The sequence below is a fragment of the Nannospalax galili genome, unplaced genomic scaffold (genome assembly GCF_000622305.1).
Source record: "Nannospalax galili isolate Female #2095 unplaced genomic scaffold, S.galili_v1.0 scaffold213, whole genome shotgun sequence".
NCBI lineage: Eukaryota > Metazoa > Chordata > Mammalia > Rodentia > Spalacidae > Nannospalax > Nannospalax galili.
Window position 1 is genome coordinate 4,630,714 of NW_008335195.1, and position 21,197 is coordinate 4,651,910.

A 21,197-nucleotide genomic window follows, 5' to 3' on the forward strand; every position below is an offset into this window, starting at 1 on the left:
TGTCTGTGTGTGTGTTTGTGTCGTGTGTGACTGTGTACTTCTGTGTGCATGTGACTGTGTGGTTATGTCTGAGTTTGTCTCTTTGTGTGACTGTGTAAATCTGCATCTTCGTGTGTGTCCGTATGTGACTGTGTGTATGTGCATCTGTATTTGTGTGAATCTGTTTGTATCTTTGTGTGTATGTGTGTCTGTGTCTGTGAGTGACTGTGTGCCTGTGTGTATGTGTGTCTGTAGTGCCTCTATGTGTATGTGTGTGATTGTGCATCTGTAGATGTTATATATGTATATTTGTGCCTGTGCATCTGTGTGCCTGTATGTATGTCAGTGTGTATGTGTGTAACTGTGCATCTGCATGTATGTCTGTGAGTGACTGTGTGTCTGTGTGCGTATGGATTATTGTGTATCTGTGTATGTCTGTGTATATGTGTTTGTGCGCATCTGTGAGTGACTGTGTGTCTGTGTGAGTGTGTATGAGTGACTGTGTCTATGAGTGTGTCTGTGTGTGTGTGTGAATTTAGTTAGTGCACATTGCACGACCCTGGGATGAAGCCTCTGGGAAAACACAAACTTGAGTCTACTAGGTCAAATCTAGCTGCTAAGAAACAGTGATCAGTTGATTTTGCCATCCTCACCCTTTCTTACTATTTAGGAGTTGGCTGAATGCTCAGTACAAATTATCCGCTGGCCATCCGTTTATTCACCTACTCCATAAATACTTATTACTAGTTACTAGGTGAACGCTCGAGTTAGGAGCTGGGAGGGTAAAAGATAGATCAGCCTCATCTCTGGCCCAGAATGACCTGTGTCAGGAGGCTCGGGAGAACAATAGCGCAAAACACATTGATTTCAGCACAGTCTAGATCACTTTTTCTCTGTCAATAAATCTAAATGGGTATGCAGACAATAATCAATGCCGTGGTGCTCACAAGCCTGTTACCAAGGAAATACTTAACTCCGTCCCTTGACTCTGGCATCTTTGGGCAGCTGAACCAGGCTGGCACTCTGACAGTTAGAGGAGAAAAGACCATGAAATCTCGGGCCTTTCGTATGCTAAGATAGAAGCCATCGGCCTGAATCTCTGAAAACCAAAGCAACTTTTGGGAACAGAACAGTGAACTTTCTGATTTTTTTTTTAAGGTGATGCAATCTTTAAGATGATAAACAGAGAGCCAAAACAGTGGGGGAGTTCAGGGTTTATAGAAACAAAAGGCCAAGTGTCCCAGTTTCATAAGGAGCTAAAAATAAGACAGAGAATGCATTAAGCCCAAACCACTATAGTGTCTTTTGGAAAGTGTGTGATCGTATGTCAATTAAGGTCCAGCTAAAACATGAATATCTTGAAATTTAAATGAGATTGACTATTTGATATTTCAACCCATTTCCATGAAGTTTTCCATTCCTTCTGTGTATCCAGTGCTTCTTCCTTTGACTACATGTACATGCTAAATCTGCTACATTATTACGTTTACTGGTTGGCATGTTCAGCTGCCAGGAGTAAAACTCTACCCTTTTTTTTCATGTTGAATATATGGTTTTTATCTATTACATTTGGATTAGGATACAATAAGAATTAAACCATGAAGGCATTATGCTAAATAAAACAGGCCAGTCACATAAGGGCAAATATTTTGATTCCACGTACGTGAAGTTATTAGAGTAATCAGATTCATAGAGACAGAAAATAGAATTGTGGCTGCTAGAGGCTGTGAACAAACATAGGGTTATCATGTAATAAGTACTGAGTTTTGGATATACAATATAAAGGCTCTAAAGATTGACTGTGGTGATAATTGGACAATAATATGAATGGACAATGCCACTGAACTACACTTTAAAAATGGTTGAGATGATAACTTTTGTTAATTTTATTTTACTATAACTTTTCAACTAAATATGCCTATAAGATTTTTCTTTTTTATTAAAGTTTGTTGTATTTCATACAGGATATCTCAAAATATCTGAATCATCTTTATAGCCCTATCCCCACCAGCACCCTCCCATAGCCCCCCCCCACTGGAACCCATATACTCTGTCTTGGGTGACCACTAAACCCTATATTGCCCTACATTGAGTATAAATTTATATTCTGAAGAAAAGCCTTTAGAATTAAGGACATTGTTGGTAGACCTGTTGACAAGAGTAAACTCAAAGCTATGTGGAGATTAGATATTACTGTTAATTGATTTAGTCTAGAGGGTTTTATTATTTTTTTCTGTCTTGCCAAGTGTCCAGAATTGCTGCTTTATAACCCCTAACATATAGAGAACTTCCTTCTGAGAGGGTCTCATGGGATAAACAGAGGAGCATTGTGGCTAACTGGGAGCTGAAGCCATGTAAGCATGAAGACCCAGACTGGGAAGCAGACTGCATGGAGTGAGGTAGGCTGCCATTACTATTGGCAACAAGACCATGGGCAAGATTTTCTTCTTTTTAAAAATTCTTTTGTTATTTTGAGAGAGTGTATTTGTGCATTTTAAGAACATATTCATTGTACTATTGTACTTATTTTTTTAATATTTCACTTATTATTTTTATTTTATGTGTATGGGTGTTTTGCCTGCATGTGTGTAAGAGCTCCCGCTGCTGTGCAATGCCTGGGGAAGCCAGAATAAGAGTAATACATTGGATCCTTTGGAAGTGGAATTATTGATAGTTGTCAGCTACTGTGTGGGTGCTGGCATTAGAACCCAGGTCCTCTGCAAGAGCAGCCAGTGCTCTTAACTGCTGAGCCCTCTCCAGCCCCCTCACTGTACTTATTAAGACAGGAATTCAGTTTTTCATACATGGATATGGTTTGCACTGCTTGTACTCATCCTTCTCCTTCCACCCCATGACCTCCACAGTACCCTTTTCTGGTAACCTCTATAAAACTTTCAGACAAAATGTTTTTGTTCACTGGGCGTGGTGGCGCACGCCTTTAATTCCGGCACTCTGGAGGCAGAGGCAGGTGGATCTTTGTGAGTTCAAGGCCAGCCTGGTCTACATAGTGAGTTCCAGGACAGCTGGGGCTACAGGGAGACCCTGTCTCAAAAAACATACAAAAATAAAAATGTTTTTGTTCTTGTGTTTTACAGAAAACACGACACTTGGTCTTTCTGTGCCTGGCCTATTTCACTTAACACAGTGTCCTCAACTTTTACCCATTTTTCTACAAATGAGAGGATTTAATTCTTCTTTACTGTTGGACAACATTCCATTTTACATGGTATACCACATGGTGTCTACCTATCCTTCTGCTGGCAAGCATCCAGGCTGATTCCCTATCTCAGGTATTGTGACTCAGACCATCATAAATGTGGGTGTGCAGGCCTCTCTATTGTGTGCTGACTTCATTTCCTTTGAATTTATGCCCAGCAGTGGGATAGCTGGATCATATGTTAATTCCATTTTTAGTTTTCTGAAGAGCCTCCAGACTGTTTTACAAAGAGGCTGCACTAACTTAAGATTTCCAACAACAGTGCCTGAGTTCCAGTTTCTCCACGCACTTGCCAGCGTCCCTCATCTTTTCATTTTAGAGCTCAATGATTCTAATTATGCTGAGATCCACTTCTTTGTAGTTTTGATTTGCATTAATTCTGACAGTAATCTTGGATGTTTATATACACTTATTGGCCATTTACATTTTTCTTTCAAAAAGTATTCAGACCATTTGCTTATGCTTCCATTGGATTTTTGTGTTAAATTTTCTAACTTCTTCATAAAGTCTGGATGTTAAGCCTCTATTGGCTGGAGAGTTAGCATATTTTCTCCCATCCTGGAGCTCTGCTCTTTCCTGGCTGCTTCTTGTATATCTTGATATACTTCTCCTTTGACTTCTACGGTATTTTCAGACTTTCAGATCTTGTGCTCAGGATATTGAGGTACTTGAATTGATTTTTTTTTTTTTTTTTGGTTCAAAGTGAAAGACGGGCTCCAATTTCAGCCTTCTTCATGCATGTACAAATCAGTGTGCTGAGGAATTTGTTCTTCCTATCCATGGACATGGGAGGTCTTTGACCTTTAAATGCCTCTTTCTTTTGTCAGTATTTGTCATTTGATGATAAAAATCGTTCACTTCCTTAGTTAAATTTATTCCTGGGTATTATTAATAATATTTATAATACTAATATTAACATATAGTAATTGAATAATACTTTGACTATTATGAATAGGGATGCTTTTATAATTTCTTCTTCAACAATTTCATTATTGGTGTGAAGAAAGCCTACTGCCTGTGTTCGTTGATTTTACATCCTGCAGTTTTTATTGGTTCTAATAGTCTGTGGAGTCTTCAGGTTTTTTTTTTTTAATAGGTATAGAGTCTTATTTGAAAACACAGACAACTACTTTCTTCTTTCCTATTTGTATGTCTTATTTTTTTCTCTAGCCTAGTTATTCTCACTGAAATTTCTAGACTATAAAGAAGAAAAATGGTGGGAATGGACAATTTTGTCTTATTCCTACTTAAATAAAACACCTTCAATTTTCCCCATTCAGTAAGATACTGGTTATGGGTGTGACGCACACAGCCTTTATTACAGTGTGATAATTATTCTACACCTAATTTGTCCACAGCTTCTTACAAAGCAATGTTAAATTTTATCAAATGGTTTTTGTCTCTAGTTATTGAGATAATCATATGACTTTATCCTTCATTCTATTAATGTGGTATATTTATTGATTTGCAGATTGAACCATCTTTGCATTCCAGGAAGGGAGCCAACTTAGTCACACATATGGTCTTTTTAGGACCCATTGTCTTATTTTGCTAATCATTTACTGAGGACTTTTTGTCTGCACCAGGGACATGGGTTTCCAGTTTTCTTTTTATGTGTCTTTGTCAGGTTTTGGTAACAGGGTAAGATAGCCTCACAGAATGTGCTAGGAATGATTCTTTTTCAGTTTTTTGAAATAGTTCAAGGCATTTTGCTATTATTTAAGTTTGGAAAAATTAAGCAGGGAAGCCACACTGCCATCCTGTGGTCACAAGTTTTACTTTGTTTTCTCTTTCTTCACAGGTTATCGCTATGCAGTGTAGGCTAACCTAAAGCTCATGATCCTCCAGTCTCTAAAGTGATGGGATTACAGGTGCTGACTGGAGTCAATTAGGAGATTGGCATATTACTGATTCAATCTCCTTATTTGCTAGGTCTATTCAGTTTTTTGTATATCCTCTCATTTTTGTTTGTTTGTTTGTTTTGGTAGCTCATATGTGTCCAGAAACACGCTCATTTCTTCTAGATGTCCAGGGTAGCACACAATTTTCCAAAATAATCAGGTGCAGCACCACCTTTCTCAGCTATTGATTTGTCAGTTCTCATGACCATCCTCTCAGTGCACAGCCATGAACACTCACCTCAGTATGCAGCTGTGTGCATGCTACTTTGTTTTTATTTGTACACACACACACACACACACACACACACACACACACACACCAGAGCTGACCTCAGACTCATAGTCTTCTAGCCTCAGCCTCCTAAGAGATGGGATTAGAGACATTTGCCACCGCATACCTGTGCATTGCTCCTCCTTTATGGAGGAACAGGTGGGTTCTGGGTACCTCTTCTCAGTCATCATGCATCACACTGTAATGATAGGACAATATTCCTGTCCACACAGCTCATTCCTTGGATTTAATAATTTAAGGCTCGCAGAGCATTTCACACACACTGAGCTGTACCAGTGCTGGGTGTTGTGATTAGCATTATCAATGCTCCTGTCATTCTGGAAGACTTGGGATTAGGAAAAAAAAAAGAAAAAGGAAAGAAAAAGGTGGAACACAAGAGTCAAAGAGAACACAGATCTAAAGAGAAGGAATTAAGAACTTTGAGGTTCTCCTTGACAGTCCTGAGAAGATGGAGATGATGAGAGGTAGCTTTGGTAATCTTAGTAAATAGCTGCCTTTCTTTACCTGGATAATTTTCTAGGCTACTTCCTGTCTCTCTCTCAGGTCTCAGCTTATACATGCATTATGCTGAGATGTTTTCTTGCTTTCTGAAGCCTGCATGATGCACTTCTTCCATGTGCTTCCACAGCCACCACAGATCAGTCTCATGGCTTCAAGATGGTGATAGTGATGGGCACCAACGTGGGGGTTTTCTAAAGGGGAACTTTAAGCCTTGTCCTCTTTCTAGACTTAGTTTAATTAAACTTAGAAAATCCATGGATCACTTAAACAGATACACTTGAAACTAAGCCCACCAGAGAGAGTCTTCTTCCCTTATATACCTGGAATATGACCCATATCTAGACTTGATGCTATATCACCAAACACAGGCATCAAATCAGCTCACCAGGGTTAAACCGTCCTTGGCTCCTAAATCACAGAATCACATGACCTGGAAAATGCATGCCACTTGTCAGCTCAGATAATTTCCTATCTCAGGAGAATACCCTAGACCTCAATTGACAGACAGGTCTTCCATGATACGTCCCATTATCTTTCTGCTCCTTGCTCACTCGATATCACACACACTAGATGACTTCTGACTCTGTAGAACTTACTTGTCTTCTTACATAGGCCTGGAGACATCACAGTAGATCGACAAAGTGCATTTATTATATAAGAACAGTCAAGGAAGAGATTTCCTGTGAGGTACTTAACTATATATCAATTCTTTCTCAATCAGACAAATTATTTCCTTCTTCAATCTCAACACCAGAAGAAGCCCTGGCCTGCCCTGCAGGGCAAAGCCACCAAACTTCCTGTTCAGTAGATACTTTACAGAAAATGCATGGTTTTATTTGAACAACGAAAAAGAATCCTTTCCTGTGGTATCATCTCTAGAACCACCATTTAACACCAAAGCTAAGTTTACCCAAAATGCCAAAGTAAGTTTTACCTACAAAGTCTCTACATGTATGTCAAACAATTTAATGTAATAGTTTAGACTACTTAAACTAACCTGAAATGTAAAGGGAGGGGCTGAGGAAAGAACTCAGTCAGTACAATGCTTGGCACACAAGCATGATGACCCAATTTTGTCCTCAGAGTCCACATAAAAAGGCCAGGCATGGTGGCATGTGTTTATGATCCCAGTGCTCAGGAGGTGGAGGCAGGAGGATTGCTGGAGCTTCCTGGACACCCAGCCTAGCCTAATCAGTGAGCTCCAAGCCAGTGAGAGACCCTGTCTCCCAAAATAAGATGAACAGATCTGAGGATGACAGCTGAGACTGTTGGCTGGACTCCATACACTTGTACGTACATGACATGTGCATGCACACACACATGGATACACATGTGTGTATATGGATACACATATATTTATACAAATATAAATGGAAATAACTTAAAAAATGCATTTTTCTTTTGGTCTTTTTGAGACAGGGTCTCTCTATAGCCCCAGCTGTCCTGGAACTCACTATGTAGACCAGGCTGGCCTTGAACTCACAGAGATCCACCTGCCTCTGCCTCCCGAGTGCTGGGATTAAAGGCGTGTGCCACCATGCCGGGCTCAAAATGCATTTTAATAATAAAAATCACTGTTATTTTTAGAATAATGTGACTTACTCTCAAATGTATTAATTATACAACTTTTTGTTAAAGTGATTAAACATAGCAGTGTAATCACAGTGAAAATATAAACCCAGATACAAACACCCCCACATAAAACACAGACACAAGGGAGGCCGTGGAGGTGGTGTGCAAGGGCACAAGAGATGGTCAGGGAAATGAGAGGTGGGTCAGGGAGGAGAATCAAAATAAATTTTGTCTGAAAAGACTATGATGAAGCCTAATACTTTGTAACATAATTAAATTTTTTAAAGTACAAAAATAAAAGTAAAAAAACACAGATACAAGTATCAAGACCTCAAATAAAATGCACATCATGAAATGAAACAAGTGCGAAGACACTGAAAAATAAATGAGATGCAGAATTGCAAAGTTCCAAACAGGGCACACGAATGCTCCATGTACAAATGTTCAAGAAACCTGGTGATGTGTGTGTGTGTGTGTGTGTGTGTGTGTGTGTGTGTGTGTGTAATGAGATGGTCATGACAGGACCCCACATTTTATTTGGTGCCAGAAAGCATGGGAGAGGAAGAAAAGTCTAAGAAAAATCACACTATAAATCACTCAGTGTTTCTACCAAGCTGATTTAGAACACATTCTCTTCATCCTGTCGGTATACAGAATGTAGCTTAACTGGATAAGAGAATTGGTGTTTGAGAATACCCAATGGAAATAGCGAATTCTATTACTTTGTGTAATTAATGCATGTTAATAAAAATTTAGAAGGAACATATCCGGGCTTGCTTCTATGTTTTATCAATTTTGAAAAAGTAGGCAAGATGTACCCTCTCCTGAGTCTCTGGTGATTCATCTGAAAAGTAGGATAATAACAGGATAATAAGAGTACGATAATAATAATATGCCTTGGTACAAAGCAGGCCATGCTTCTTGTTCTCAGATGGCTGCTGTCATGGAAGACTTAATTGCCACATTTATTTTAATGTGTATAAAAATAGATTTAGTTCACCAAATAAAAAATTAAAGAGGGGACTATAGATATGGCTCATTGGTTAAGAGCATTGGCTGCTCTCACAGAGGACCCAGGTTCAGTTTCCAGCACCCACATGGTGACCAACAATTGTCTATAACTCCAATTCCAGGGGATCTAACATCCTCTTCTGGATTCCATGGGCATTGCATACACAGGTACACTTATATACATGTAGGCAAAATACTCATACACATAAAATAAAAATAAATGAAAGATTTTTTAATTAAAGTAATATCTCAGGACAAACTAGGTCACACCCTTGAAGGCCTTTTTCAGAGAAGAGTCATTTCAGTCATACTTGGAAACTGCATATCCACAAACATGGACTTTTAAAAATTGTGATGCTCTTCTATCAAACGACTTAACTATTATTGCAAGTAGAGTGTTAGGATCCTGCAGAAAATGTGAGCATTAGAGGCAGGGGTGAGACTGCATCACAAAATAATTTTTGTTTAAATATTTAGATTTTATTTTTAGTTGTGTGTATGCAGAGGCCAGAAGAGGATGTCGGGTGCCCTGCAGCTGGAGTCACAGGTGGTTGTGAGCCACCCGTGGTACTGAACCCTGCCAAAGCAGCAAGTGCTCTTGACCATTGAGCCATCTCTCCACTCACTCTGCAACATAACTTTCATAGCGTTGGGAGGCATTAGCAACTCAGTAATTGCTATTATAATTTTCTTTGTGGTTTATTACTGTCATTTAATTACAATGCTAATAAATACATTCTAGCATAAAATAATTTTATTAATACCCATGCACAATCGCATAATCACCTCTTACTTTCCAAATCATTCATAAATAAAATATATCATCAAGTTGGGTGTAGTGGTGCAAAGGCAGAGGAAAAGACAGGTGGATCTCTGTGAATTTAAGGCCAGCCTGGTCTACAGTGTGAATTCCAGACCAGTCAAGGCTACACAATGAGACCCTGTTTCAAAAAAAAGGATCGAGAAAATGAGAAAATAAAATAAAGGGAAGTAGGGAAAAAGTTTGGGGTGGAAGGAGCTCACAAATGAGTAAGAATCTGCAAAAATTACACATATTATTTGCTGTAATATTTTGTAAAATAATTTATGTTACAATACTTGGCCTGAATAAATGAGTCTTAGAAATTATCAGCCTAAGGAATTATCAGTACCCCAGTGAATACAGAGCCCACCAAGACACCCCAGTGAATACAGAGCCCCTGATCACACACTAGTGAATATAGAGGTTCCCCCCTCCACCCCATGACATACTATTTCCTTAAACTTTGCCTCTGAATATTTGAAATAAGGTTTTGCATACTTTTTTTATAACATTACATTTTACTATAATGCAAGTCTAAAACCTACTTCCGTAATTTTACTAAGTTCTTCTGAACAGTTTAAACCATTACTCTTTTCGCACAGGCAGTATTAATCTGATTATACTTTCCATTTCTTAGCTTCCTTGTGTTTCCCATTTAATTATCAATGCAGTTAATATTCTCTTGGAAGTGGTATTTCTTGAGAAAATACGTGTTCAGCATTTTGTGAATGTTATTGTTATTTGAAAATATTAAAAAATTTATCTACTAACATATACAGGAGCTCTAGTATTTTGGCTTTACAATTCTTATCACAAATTAGCCCAGCTTTTCTTTGCCATACATAAAGAAAGGATTATTTGTAATTGATCCACAGATACTGTTCCTGACTGAAACCCAAGTGTCTGTGGTCAGGGAGACCATAGCACAGCAGTTCTACACCTGAGAATCAATGCAGACAGAACCAGGTGAAAGCTGATGACCCTTTAAGTGTGAGTAAGCAAGTGAGCTTTATAACAGTGGATCGCTGACATTTGACTTTGATGGTCTTCCCAGAATTCCTTGCTCAGAGCAGAGGGCTCTGAGCAAGCAATGTATTTACATTATTCAATGTATTTACATTAACCAATGTATTTACATATTCAATGAATAATGTAAATACAAGGCTCAGGAGAAGTCTTACACATACCACCTGCAGGAGTGCTCACACCTTGGCCTTGGCTCTCAGCCCAACTGGAAGAAACTGCCCATTATGCTCAGTGGCTAGGCATAGGAATCAAGAACTCCAATACATGGGCTGGAGAGACAGCTCAGCTCATAAAGTGCTTGCCTGTCAAGCATGAGGAGTTGGGTTTAATTCCCAACACTCAAGTAAAAAAGTCAAGCATGGTGGTTCAGGCTTGAGATGCCAGCATTGAGGAGGCAGAGCCAGGTGGATCCCTGGGGCTCCCCGGCCCTTCAGCATGGCTTACTTAGCTAGTGCCAGGCCAGTAAGAGACTTTGTCTCAAGAACTAGGAAGGTGGACAGGTGCCTGAGGAATGGTACCCAAGGTTGTCCTCTGGCCTTTACATGCAAGCACGCACACACACACATACACACACACACATACACACACACACACACACACATACACACACACACACACACACACACACACACACACACACAGAGAGAGAGAATTCAAATGTATTTGCTGAAAATTAAGGGTAAAAGAGTGTTTCTACTTACTTGAAAACTAGTAAAGCAGCTACGATTATATAATATAAAAATGAGTTCCTTTACAGAGGTATATTTACCAGATGATTAAATTGTTTTCTGTCAAACTACAAAACTAATGACTTGAAAGAGCCATCTATCTTTGTCAAATCATGTTATTGAAATTTGCACAATCACATTCTGTCTTGGCATTAAGAAAATAATCCACCTGTTTTTATTGTTGTTGGTTCCTCTCTCACCAAATAATACTTTCTGATTAATCATAAAAATAATGAGAAGACAGGCTGGAGAGCTAGCTCAGTGGCTAACATTCCTTGCTGCTCTTGCAGAGGACTCAAGTAGGGTTCCCGGCACCCACATCAGGTGACTCGCAACTGCCTATAACTCCAGTTCCAAGGGATCCAACACTCTCTTTTGGCTGGTGTATGTGCCTGCACTCACATGTATGTACCCCCAGAAACACACATCCACATAATTTAAAATAAATCCCCATGTCCACAGCAGCCCTGTTCACAATACCAGCACGTGGAAACAGCCTAAATGTCCATAAACCAGTTAATGGATATGAAAATGTAATACCTATTCTGTACACAACGAAATTTTATTCAGCTATAAAGAAAAACGAAATTATGAAATTCACAGGTAAATGAATGGAACTGGAAAACATTATACTGGGTGATGTAACGAGACCCAGAAAAAGAAACGCTGTGTGTTCTCACTCATATGCAGATTTAGCACCAAATCTGTAGATTTGTGTAGATAAATTGGAGCACCTTTAGAATCCGGAAACTAGAATTGGATAGTTGGTGGGGAGGTTGGAAAGAAAGACCTTAAGTATGGGGTGATAATAGAACACACGTGAAACAGGAAAGGGAAAAACAGCAACAGGGGTTTAAGTGGGAGAAGGGATGGGAAGGTAGAGTGGAGAAGGGGTTGGGGACAGAGCTAACACTAAAGTTATTTGAAAAAAAAAACACATGAAAACTAAAATTTTATAGGCTTCATATATATGAGCTCAATTGTAGTTAGGGGATAATGTTCTTCCCCAAAGTCATAGGTTGTCAAATAAACAGCCCAGTACCAGATGTGGGACACCTATCTTCAAGTTACTAGTCAGGGGTATCCCAGAAATCCCCTCCTCAATAATACAGGGTATTGCCATTGCTGTTACTCTACCATCCTCCACCCAGCACTGAGGTTATTAGACACAAACCAGTGAGCCTGGTGATTTGTGAGGGTTCTTGGGATCTGAACTCAGGTCCACTTGTTTGTTCAGCAAGTACTTTACTGACAGAGCATCCCCAGACCCTGGTCTTCATTTGTTACTTGTTTTTGTTTGCTTATTTTTCGGTCTTTTTGAGACAAGGTCTCCCTGTAGCCCCAGCTGGCCTGGAACTCACCCGGTAGACCAGGCTGGCCTTGAACTCACAGAGACCTGCCTGACTCTGCCTCCCAAGAGCTGTGATTAAAAGCATGGGCCACCATGCCAGGCTCCTTGTCTTCATTTGTAATCACTTAACTTCAAAACAGTCTCATAAATAATACAAACTTTCCTTCTAGAAAATATTTATGATTATAATAGAATCTAGATGTTCTTTAAAAACATGACAATTATATGAACAAATTCATAACAGAATAGGTCAGAAATGGGGCATTTAGCTTGGCTCATGAAGAAATAATATACTTTGAACTTATATTCTTAGAACATTCTAAGTAGTACAAAAATTTTATATACGGAGCAGGCTGACACACTGTGCACTTACCTTGCAAAGGCAATGCATTTCTGACACACTGTAACTTTGATTCTTCAACCCATTCCATCTTGGGTGACATCTTCGTATTCTCACCGATGCTTTCTGCTGTGGGGACCAGCTGACTATCGACTGACATATTTCTCAAACTCCTCACGTGCTGTCGAACTTCAGCTAAGAGGACAGCTTGGATTGCTTCAGTTACCTGGAAAAGTTGTCTTTCATGAATAATATTATTCCAGATCCTTATGAATCTGGCGTGGTGGCGCACGCCTTTAATCCCAGCACTCGGGAGGCAGAGGCAGGCAGATCTCTGTGAGTTCAAGGCCAGCCTGGTCTACATAGTGAGTTCCAGGAGAGCTGGGGCTACAGAGAGACCCTGTCTCAAAAAGACTGAAAAAAAAGACTGTTTTGATTTATTTGATTTATTGTTTGTTATTTTATGTGTATGAGTGTTTTACCTACACGTATATAAGTGTACCATATGCATGCAATGTCCATGGAGATCAGAAGAGAAAGTCAGAGCCCCTGGAACTGGAGTTATGAATGGTTGTTAGCCACCATGTGGGTGCTGGGAACCAAACCCAAGTGAATAGTGAATGAATCACACTCAATTTAAAACTAAGTGTACGTCATAGACTCAGTGTGAAGACGATATTCAAAGTCAATACCACCCAGAAACAATGGTTTCCTGTTAAACACATGCAATAATGTTATCACAGAATCTGGTATGCAATAGGCACTAGATAGATGCTACTCTGCACACCTGAAACATATAAATTGTAGAAAGCAGAATTTATTGCCAGCCTTTAACTACCAAAGCTTAAGTTCCTTTGGCATATGGGTATTGCAAGATAAATTTTGTCGAGATATTATAAAAGGACTAGAACATTCTGCAAAATGACAAAATTTTAGTGTTTTATATAACTTTGATTTTAATAATTACCTGGAATTTAGCACTATGATGATAAAACTGTCTTCCCAATGCATATAAATAAATTTGTCTGAAAAGTTAGATGTGGAAAGTACTGTACTTCTTTAGGAGGGAGATGTAGAGAATTAAAATAAGGTGTGAAAGTCATTGGCTGGTCAGTTAGCTACAAATCTGGATATAAGCTTGCTACTATTATTATTAGTTTATTTTTATGAGTATGAGTGTTTTGCCTGCATAAATGTAAGTGTACATATGTATGCAATGCTAGAAGAAGGCATCAAATCCTCTGAAATGGATGGCTTCTAGCTGCCATGTGGGTGCTGAGAACCAAACCCAGGTCCTCTGCAAAAGCAGCCAGTGTTCTTAACCACTGAACCATCTCTCATCCCTATTGGTATATATTTTATGAGTATGAGTGTTTTGCCTGCATATATTAGGTGTACCCATGTATGCAATGGCCACAGGGGTGAGAAGATGGCACTGGATCCCCTAGAACTGAAGTTAGGGATGGTTGTTATCTGCTATGACGGTGCTGAGAAACAAACTTGGGTTCTCTTCAAGAGCAGCTTGTGCTCTTACACACTGAGCCATCTCTCTAGCCTATAAACTTTTTACTACATTTTTTTTATTATGCAGTACTGTATTCTAGAAACTAAATCCTGTTATGGTATTCCATTGAAACCTTAGAACAGTCACAGTCTGTAAGATAGCATCCAGATTCATGAAGGCACAGAAGAATCCCATTCTGTACTCAGGTTCCAGTGTGGGGTTGTGATGACAGCATTTTCCTAACCATAGCTCCTGCTGACCCTGAGGTCTTTCCAGTGTTTACCAGAAAACCAGGACTTTCTCCCAAGGCCCGGTGTCATAAGTCACACCCACAGGCACATGATAATAAAATTCAAATAAAACAACAGAAGGCTCCCCAAACCTGAAAATAGTACCCAACATTCTCCTGCTTCTTATCCAGGGTTAATTTTTATTGACTGTTTTTTTCCCTTAATTTTTTTATTATTTTTATTATTTTATGTGTATGCATGTATTGCTTGCATGTAGGTCAGTGCACCCATGTCATGCAATGCCCACGGAGGTCAGAAGAGGCTGTCGGATCCCCTGGGACTGGAGTTACAGACAGTTGTTAGCTGCCATGTGAGTACTGGGATTTGAACCCAGGTCTTCTGTAAGAGAAACCAGTGTTCTTAACTGCTGAGCCATCTCTCCAGCCCCTGGTTGTTTTTATGTGAGAGAAACAGAAAGAGAATTTGTGGACAGATGAATTCATCTGTAAAATTAACAAATTCTTTCTTTCTTAAATGTAAACATTCAACTTTTAAAGTTGGATATTGCTCAGAAGTATTTTGTTACTGCTTAGTGCTGCTAAAATCTATAAAAAGTAAGTAAATTCAAGTGTATGTGATCCAACTAACTGTTGAGATTAAACATTCCCAAGAATCTATGGGCTGGCTATTGGAGCATGGGTACATGTATGGACCTCTGCTGTTACAGTCAGCCCAGAAAGTTTCCATTTATGAGACAGATTATAAGCAACAAACAAAATGACACTAACCCTCTCCTCCAGAGACAAGAAGGAAGGGGGGCTGGACTTCCCAAGCAATGTGTAGCAAACTCTGTGGAGTCACCAGGCTGCTGAATGCTTCTTACAAGGCTTTGCATCATAGCACCTTCAAGTGTACATGGCTCCAAATTTCATATGAGTAAATACCAAGCAAAGGCCAATTCATGTCATGGCACATTGCAAACCAAGTAAGTATTTCTGCTTCAAACTGAAACCCCATCAAATGAGGTCACCTCTGCCAGCATCAACCCACCTCCCCAGCTGAACCATCTCACTGCTCCCACGTGCTACATCCTTGCTTGTGGGGATCCTCCCTCCAGTAACAGGACCAAACCATATGGAAGTGTAGTGGGGAGTTAAAGGAACAGCCACAAAAGATCTTCAGATTCAGGACAAAGGTTTTGTTAATTTTTTTTCCTTATGTTCCCCATTCAGGGATTCTTTGGCTACTTGGGGGAAACAAACCTCACTTTTCCAAATAAGAGAGGCTTTTTGTGAGTGACTGCTAATATTCTGGTGAAGTTGGCACATATAAGTGTTTACTTTGATTGTTGAAGACTACACAATGATACATTAATTAGTGATTAATGAATCATTAACAATTAGTGATACATTAATTCAGACTCACTAGAGTCTGAAGACCACTGGTAAGCAGGCTAAGTGAGACGGACAAGTGTCCGTCCTTAGTAAACTGATACACAGTGAAAAGTAGACAATAAACAAGTCAAATGCAGGTAGTATTTCTGTTAAAACAAAACAAAACAAAAAACCCAAAAACCATTGCCAGAAAGCAAACAGAGCTGATCCTGTGGCAGTAACTGGAGGTGTGGGGTGGGGTTGGGGGCTGGTAGTAACTGCCGTTGTGGAGGTTAGGGAGACTTCGCTAATAAGGCCCCTTTGAGCAAAGGCCTTGGTGAAAAGGAGGAAAATATGAGTTCCAGCCCTTACAGTAACATTGTGGGAAACTGTATATTCCAGAAGTAAGAAGAAGGCAAAGTGGTATGAATGGAGGTGGGAAGTGATGGAAGTGAGGGTAGGATGTGGTCAGCCGTGTGGAAACATGGAGGTCAGGAAAACAATTCCTATCTTCGCTCTGTGTGTTTCATTTTATGGTGTCAACATCCAGAGCTTGTTTTGACTTAACTTTCTTGGTTTCCCTATAACCTAGAATAGCCATTTTTAGTTGGAGTTATTTCAATTATGTCTTGAAATTTATACCAAGTTCATGTAGGGAAATAAAATTATAACACAAAGTCTTCTAATTGGTACTTATATATTCACTGTACAATGTTTGAAACTACCAGAAACCTTCTTAGACTCAAAGAGAAGTTAAAAGTGGGACTTCAATTGGACACTGAAAAAGTGCTCTCTCTAAATGAGATCACAGATGAGGGAGGTGCAGGGTGGAAACCTGGCCTCTAATCTCCCCAAGTAAAGGCTGAATCACATCTCAGCACAGAGCGAATCAAATAATAAATTCTTCTGCTTCAAACTGAATCCGGTAAGAAAGGGAGCCACTCTGTCAGCATGACCCCTCCCTCCTCTCTGCTCCCACCTTGGCACACCCTTGCTTATGGGATGTCTCCATGGTTTGCCTGATCTCTGGTGAAAGGAAAGTTCTAGAAAGCCATCTTGGCAGGCCCAGAATAAAATTGCCTACTTGCATTCTCAGGAATGGGGTGGGAAAATCAAGGAAACTTAGCGCAGAAGAAAACTCTGATAAACCAGGCATGTAGACTATGTCAAACCTGCACAGACTGGTCTCTCCAGCAGGACATTAGCTTCAAAAGCGACAGGTCAGCCTCAGTTGTGTGGCACTCATTCTTACCTGGAAATGCACAGAACACACTTCTTATTAATGTCACACACATTCCCCAAGCCTGTCTGCACATTAGCCTCAGCTGAGACACTTTTTACGAATAACAATGCTCAGGTTCAACTTCCTTGAGTCTGATGTAGCCCCAGGATGAGAATAGGCAGCCATTAACACGTCCTAAAACTACCTCAGATGGTTTTCATAAATGGCCAGGGTAATTACGTTAACACAAACTCATGCCAAATCCCACTTATTGTTACACTTGAAATCCATCTTTGTGCCTTTTTGCCAACCTAGGACAAATCACTGGATTTTTCAGTTCCTTTCTCATACAGAAGTTCCTATAGGTCGGTCTTGCTACGAGTCAGTATCTCTCAGAGGTAACGTCAAAGAATACCTTTGCTTTTCCTCACCCTGCCCTTCCACTCTGAACAATAAATAGAGCACAAACACTTTAGTCTGACTCTTCATTAGGCATCATTTCTTCTAAGATGGCCTCCTCAATGTCCTTTCTACTTCTGCCTCAATGTCCAGTGGACAGTCCTAGGAGTAAGGAAGGACTTGGTCAATTTAAATTGATCCATGTGGTGCCCAGAAGTTCCCTGCCCAATAAAGCATTTAATAAGTGCCTGTTCATTAATTGAAAATGTACATATGACTACCTAAATGAAAAAAATTGATGAATTAAGACTCTCTGATGGGTGAAGGATATTACTTAAGCCTCAGGTCCTGAGAGTGAGATAAGGAAACGTGGCGGGGGCCTTCACCTTGGTAAAATCGCTGCTCTAGCTGTCTACAAATATTAACCCATCAGGGGCTGGAGAGATGCTTCAGCGGTTAAGAGTACTGGCTGCTCTTGCAGAGGACCCAGGTTTAGGTCCCAGCACCCACATAGTGGTTAACAACCATATGTAACGCCAGTTCCAGGGGATCTGACACCCTCTTCTGCCAGCACGGCTGCACTTACATACATACAGGTAAAATAAAAATAATAAAAACCAATTAAATTAACATACATATATTTGGCATTCTGGCAACAATTATTGAGATTTGTATATCTGAATCATTCTATACAGAAATAAATTATATACATACCATATTATATGTTAGAATTTGTCCTACATATTTTGTTTGAATCATTTTTATAGAAACAAACTGTCTATAAAATGCATATGCATAGTTATATTAGTATTTGTCCAATATGTTTTGTTTGAATAATTCTATATAGAAAGGTTGATAAACTATATTAGATATAATGCAATTTTTATCATTTTTGTTTTATTTTATGTGTATATTGCATGCATGCATGTAGGTGCACCCATTTCATGCAGTGCCCGAGGAGGTCAAAAGAAGGCATTGGATTCCCCGGAACTGGAGTTACAGATGGTTGTTAGCCACCATGTGGGTGCTGGGACTCAAACCCAGGTCCTCTGCAAGAGCAGCCAGTACTCTGAACCACTGAGCCACCTCTTCAGCCCATAATGAAATTTTTTAAATATTTAATTTTAATTTTTAATTATGTGTATAGATATATGTCTGAGGGTGTGTACAGACAAGTGCAGGTATCCACAGAGGCCAGAAGTGTCAGAGACCCAGGAGCTGAAGTTACAGGTAGTTGTGAACTACTGGACATGGCTGCTGGGAATCGAAGCCAATTCCTCGAGAAGAGAAACAAGTACTCCTCACTGCTGAGCTAGCTCTCTCCAGCCCAGTGTAATGCAACAAGAATATGAAGAATTAAGAGTATGGAAGGAAATTTATGGGAAATGCTCGAGTATTAGTATGGGTTTTCTGAAGGAGCCTGTGACAGGAATTTGAAATAACCAGCAACAGCACAAACCAGTGTGATAGAACACTATGATCCCAAAGCCACAGTTCACATTTTTCCATGAGCACAGAAAGTGAGATTTTCTTTTGATCTCTTCCTTCTCTCCCACCCTCATCTAGTCGACCTTGTGGCTCAACCTTCAAAGTTCAGTCTTGGTCCCAACTGTAACCACTTGTTGGCACCATAAGGCAGGGCATGGTATGTTTTAATGCGATGTTAAAATTTTAATATGTGATGGACGTGAAAGCCAACTTTTCTTGGCAGTATCTGTAAGTCATAGAATTAATTGCAACTTCGGGGGTAAAGATGAGAAGAAAATATCCAGCCTGGCCAGCGTCACTCAGTCACTCTATTTGCCACAGGAGGGAGTACTGGTTCATCTCAAGCCTTTGAAAAAGAGAGCTTCAAGGTGTAATTTCATTTTTCAGGATTTGCCTTTATAAAATTAATACCAAGAAGTAAATCTTTTCCTTTATCTCTTATCTCTCTATTATGAAAAAAAGTTTTTAGTCTCTAAAGTGTGTGCTTGCTCACACGCATGTGATGTATGTGTGCATAGGTGTGTGTATGTATGTTCATGTGCACATGTATATACATGTGTGGCGGTCCCAGTTGTACATAGGGATATTCCTGATGAGGCCGGCAGCCAGCAGGCTTCAAGGTTCCTCCTGTCTCCCTTTCCTAGCACCAGGGTTACAGGCATGTGTTGTCATGCCTGGGTACTGGGGATTTGAACTCAGGTCCTTGTACTTGAATAGCAAGCATTTTGTTCACTGAGTGCTCTCTATCTCTAATTTAATCTTATTTATTACCAATGTCACCAAAATAGCAAGATGTTCAGTGGTAACACTTGCTCCTAAGGCTACTTCACTTCTGGAATCACTGGAGGTGGGGCTTCCAGAGCTCAGGTTAGCAACACACATAAATAAAAATGAAATAAATATTAAAAAAATAAAGAAAACTGAGTAAATAACCTTTATAAGAGCTATTATCTAGGAAGAAAGCAGGCAACCCAGTCTTAAGTGAAGAGCTATTCAATAGAGAGGGGAAAAAATGAAATGGAGGTGAGGAATCCAGAATCAAATTGTATGCAAATGCCTGCACGGCTTAGCCAAAGTTGGACTCTAAGTAAGTCATTGTAATGGCCAGCTTTTGTCAAGTTGACACAGCTAGAGTACCTGGGAAGAACATACCACATGTGAGGAATTTTCTGCGGGCATATCTGTGAGACATGGTCTTGATTGCTAATTGATGTGGGAGGGCCCAAAACACTGTAGGTGGTGCCATCCCTGGACAGGTGGGTCTGGGATGTATGAGAAAAGTAGCTGAGTAGGCCAGGAGGAAACCAGCCAGTAAAGTTTCCTCCATGGGCTCTGGTTCAGTCCTTGCCACCAGGTTCCTGCCTCAAGTTCCTGTCTCACTTTCCTCAAAGATGGACTGTGCCATGGAAGTGTAAGATGAAATAAACCCTTTCCTCCCCAACTTGCTTTTGGTCAGTGTTTTATCACAGCCATAGAAAAAGTAGCAAGAACACTTATCTAAATCTGATGAACCTTGTTTTTTCTGAAGTTATTATACATTCACTGTATAAGGTTCTTTCTACATTAAATGAGATTTCATATGTAAACCATTAATGTAATTCTCAGAACATTAAGCACTGAGTAATTAAAAGATATTAGTAAACTCTGTCTAAAAGTACTGTAAGCATTCTTTACAATAGCCTGGCAGGGCCACCATGCAGCATGACTAGATCAGATACTGCTCAGCTTTGGAGGTAGGATGTGTATCAAGTCTGAAACCTTATTCTCATTTTAAATAGGGATTTTATAGACGTGAAATACACGTACAAGATATACAACCAGCAAACAGCAGAGCTGGACCTTGAACCTCGGGCAGCTATTTCATTCTTCTCACAAACATTTTTATATTCAGTACTTATCCTTAAGTTCTACTCACTTGTTAATTTCATCCACATACTAGTCTAAAGTATTGCACAATTCTTTCTGGTCATCGGTTAAGGAACTGAGACTAACTGAATAACACTGTCCTTAAAATGGAAAAACTCAGGTACCACTGGAAAAAGTGATGGAGCATTAGTGCAGTAAGGAAAGGGTAGGAGTTCTTGGGGGACATGGGGTATCTTTGGTGTGTAAGTGACACTTGAGAAAGACTTGAAGGATGAGGACGAGTGGAAGGGGGCAGAGCAGAATGGATCCAAGGAAGGATTCATCCAGGCACAGAAACAGCCAAAGCTGAGGTCTCATGACCTGTTTGTCGTGTCATGTTGCTGAAGAATAAACAG

General features: G+C 39.8%; 1 protein-coding gene across 2 annotated transcripts in view; it reads right to left on the minus strand.

Moving 5' to 3' along the window:
- Positions 1-21,197, minus strand: part of Wdr72 (WD repeat domain 72) — a 215,313-nt gene that overhangs the window by 86,186 nt on the left and 107,930 nt on the right. For both annotated transcript variants that reach the window (XM_008829780.2, XM_008829779.2), the window contains exons 16-17: positions 17,000-17,079; positions 12,754-12,946 (exon numbers count right to left, since the gene is read on the minus strand). In XM_008829780.2, coding sequence (XP_008828002.1) covers positions 12,754-12,946; positions 17,000-17,079 — 273 coding nt within the window. The remainder of the gene's footprint in view (positions 1-12,753; positions 12,947-16,999; positions 17,080-21,197) is intronic.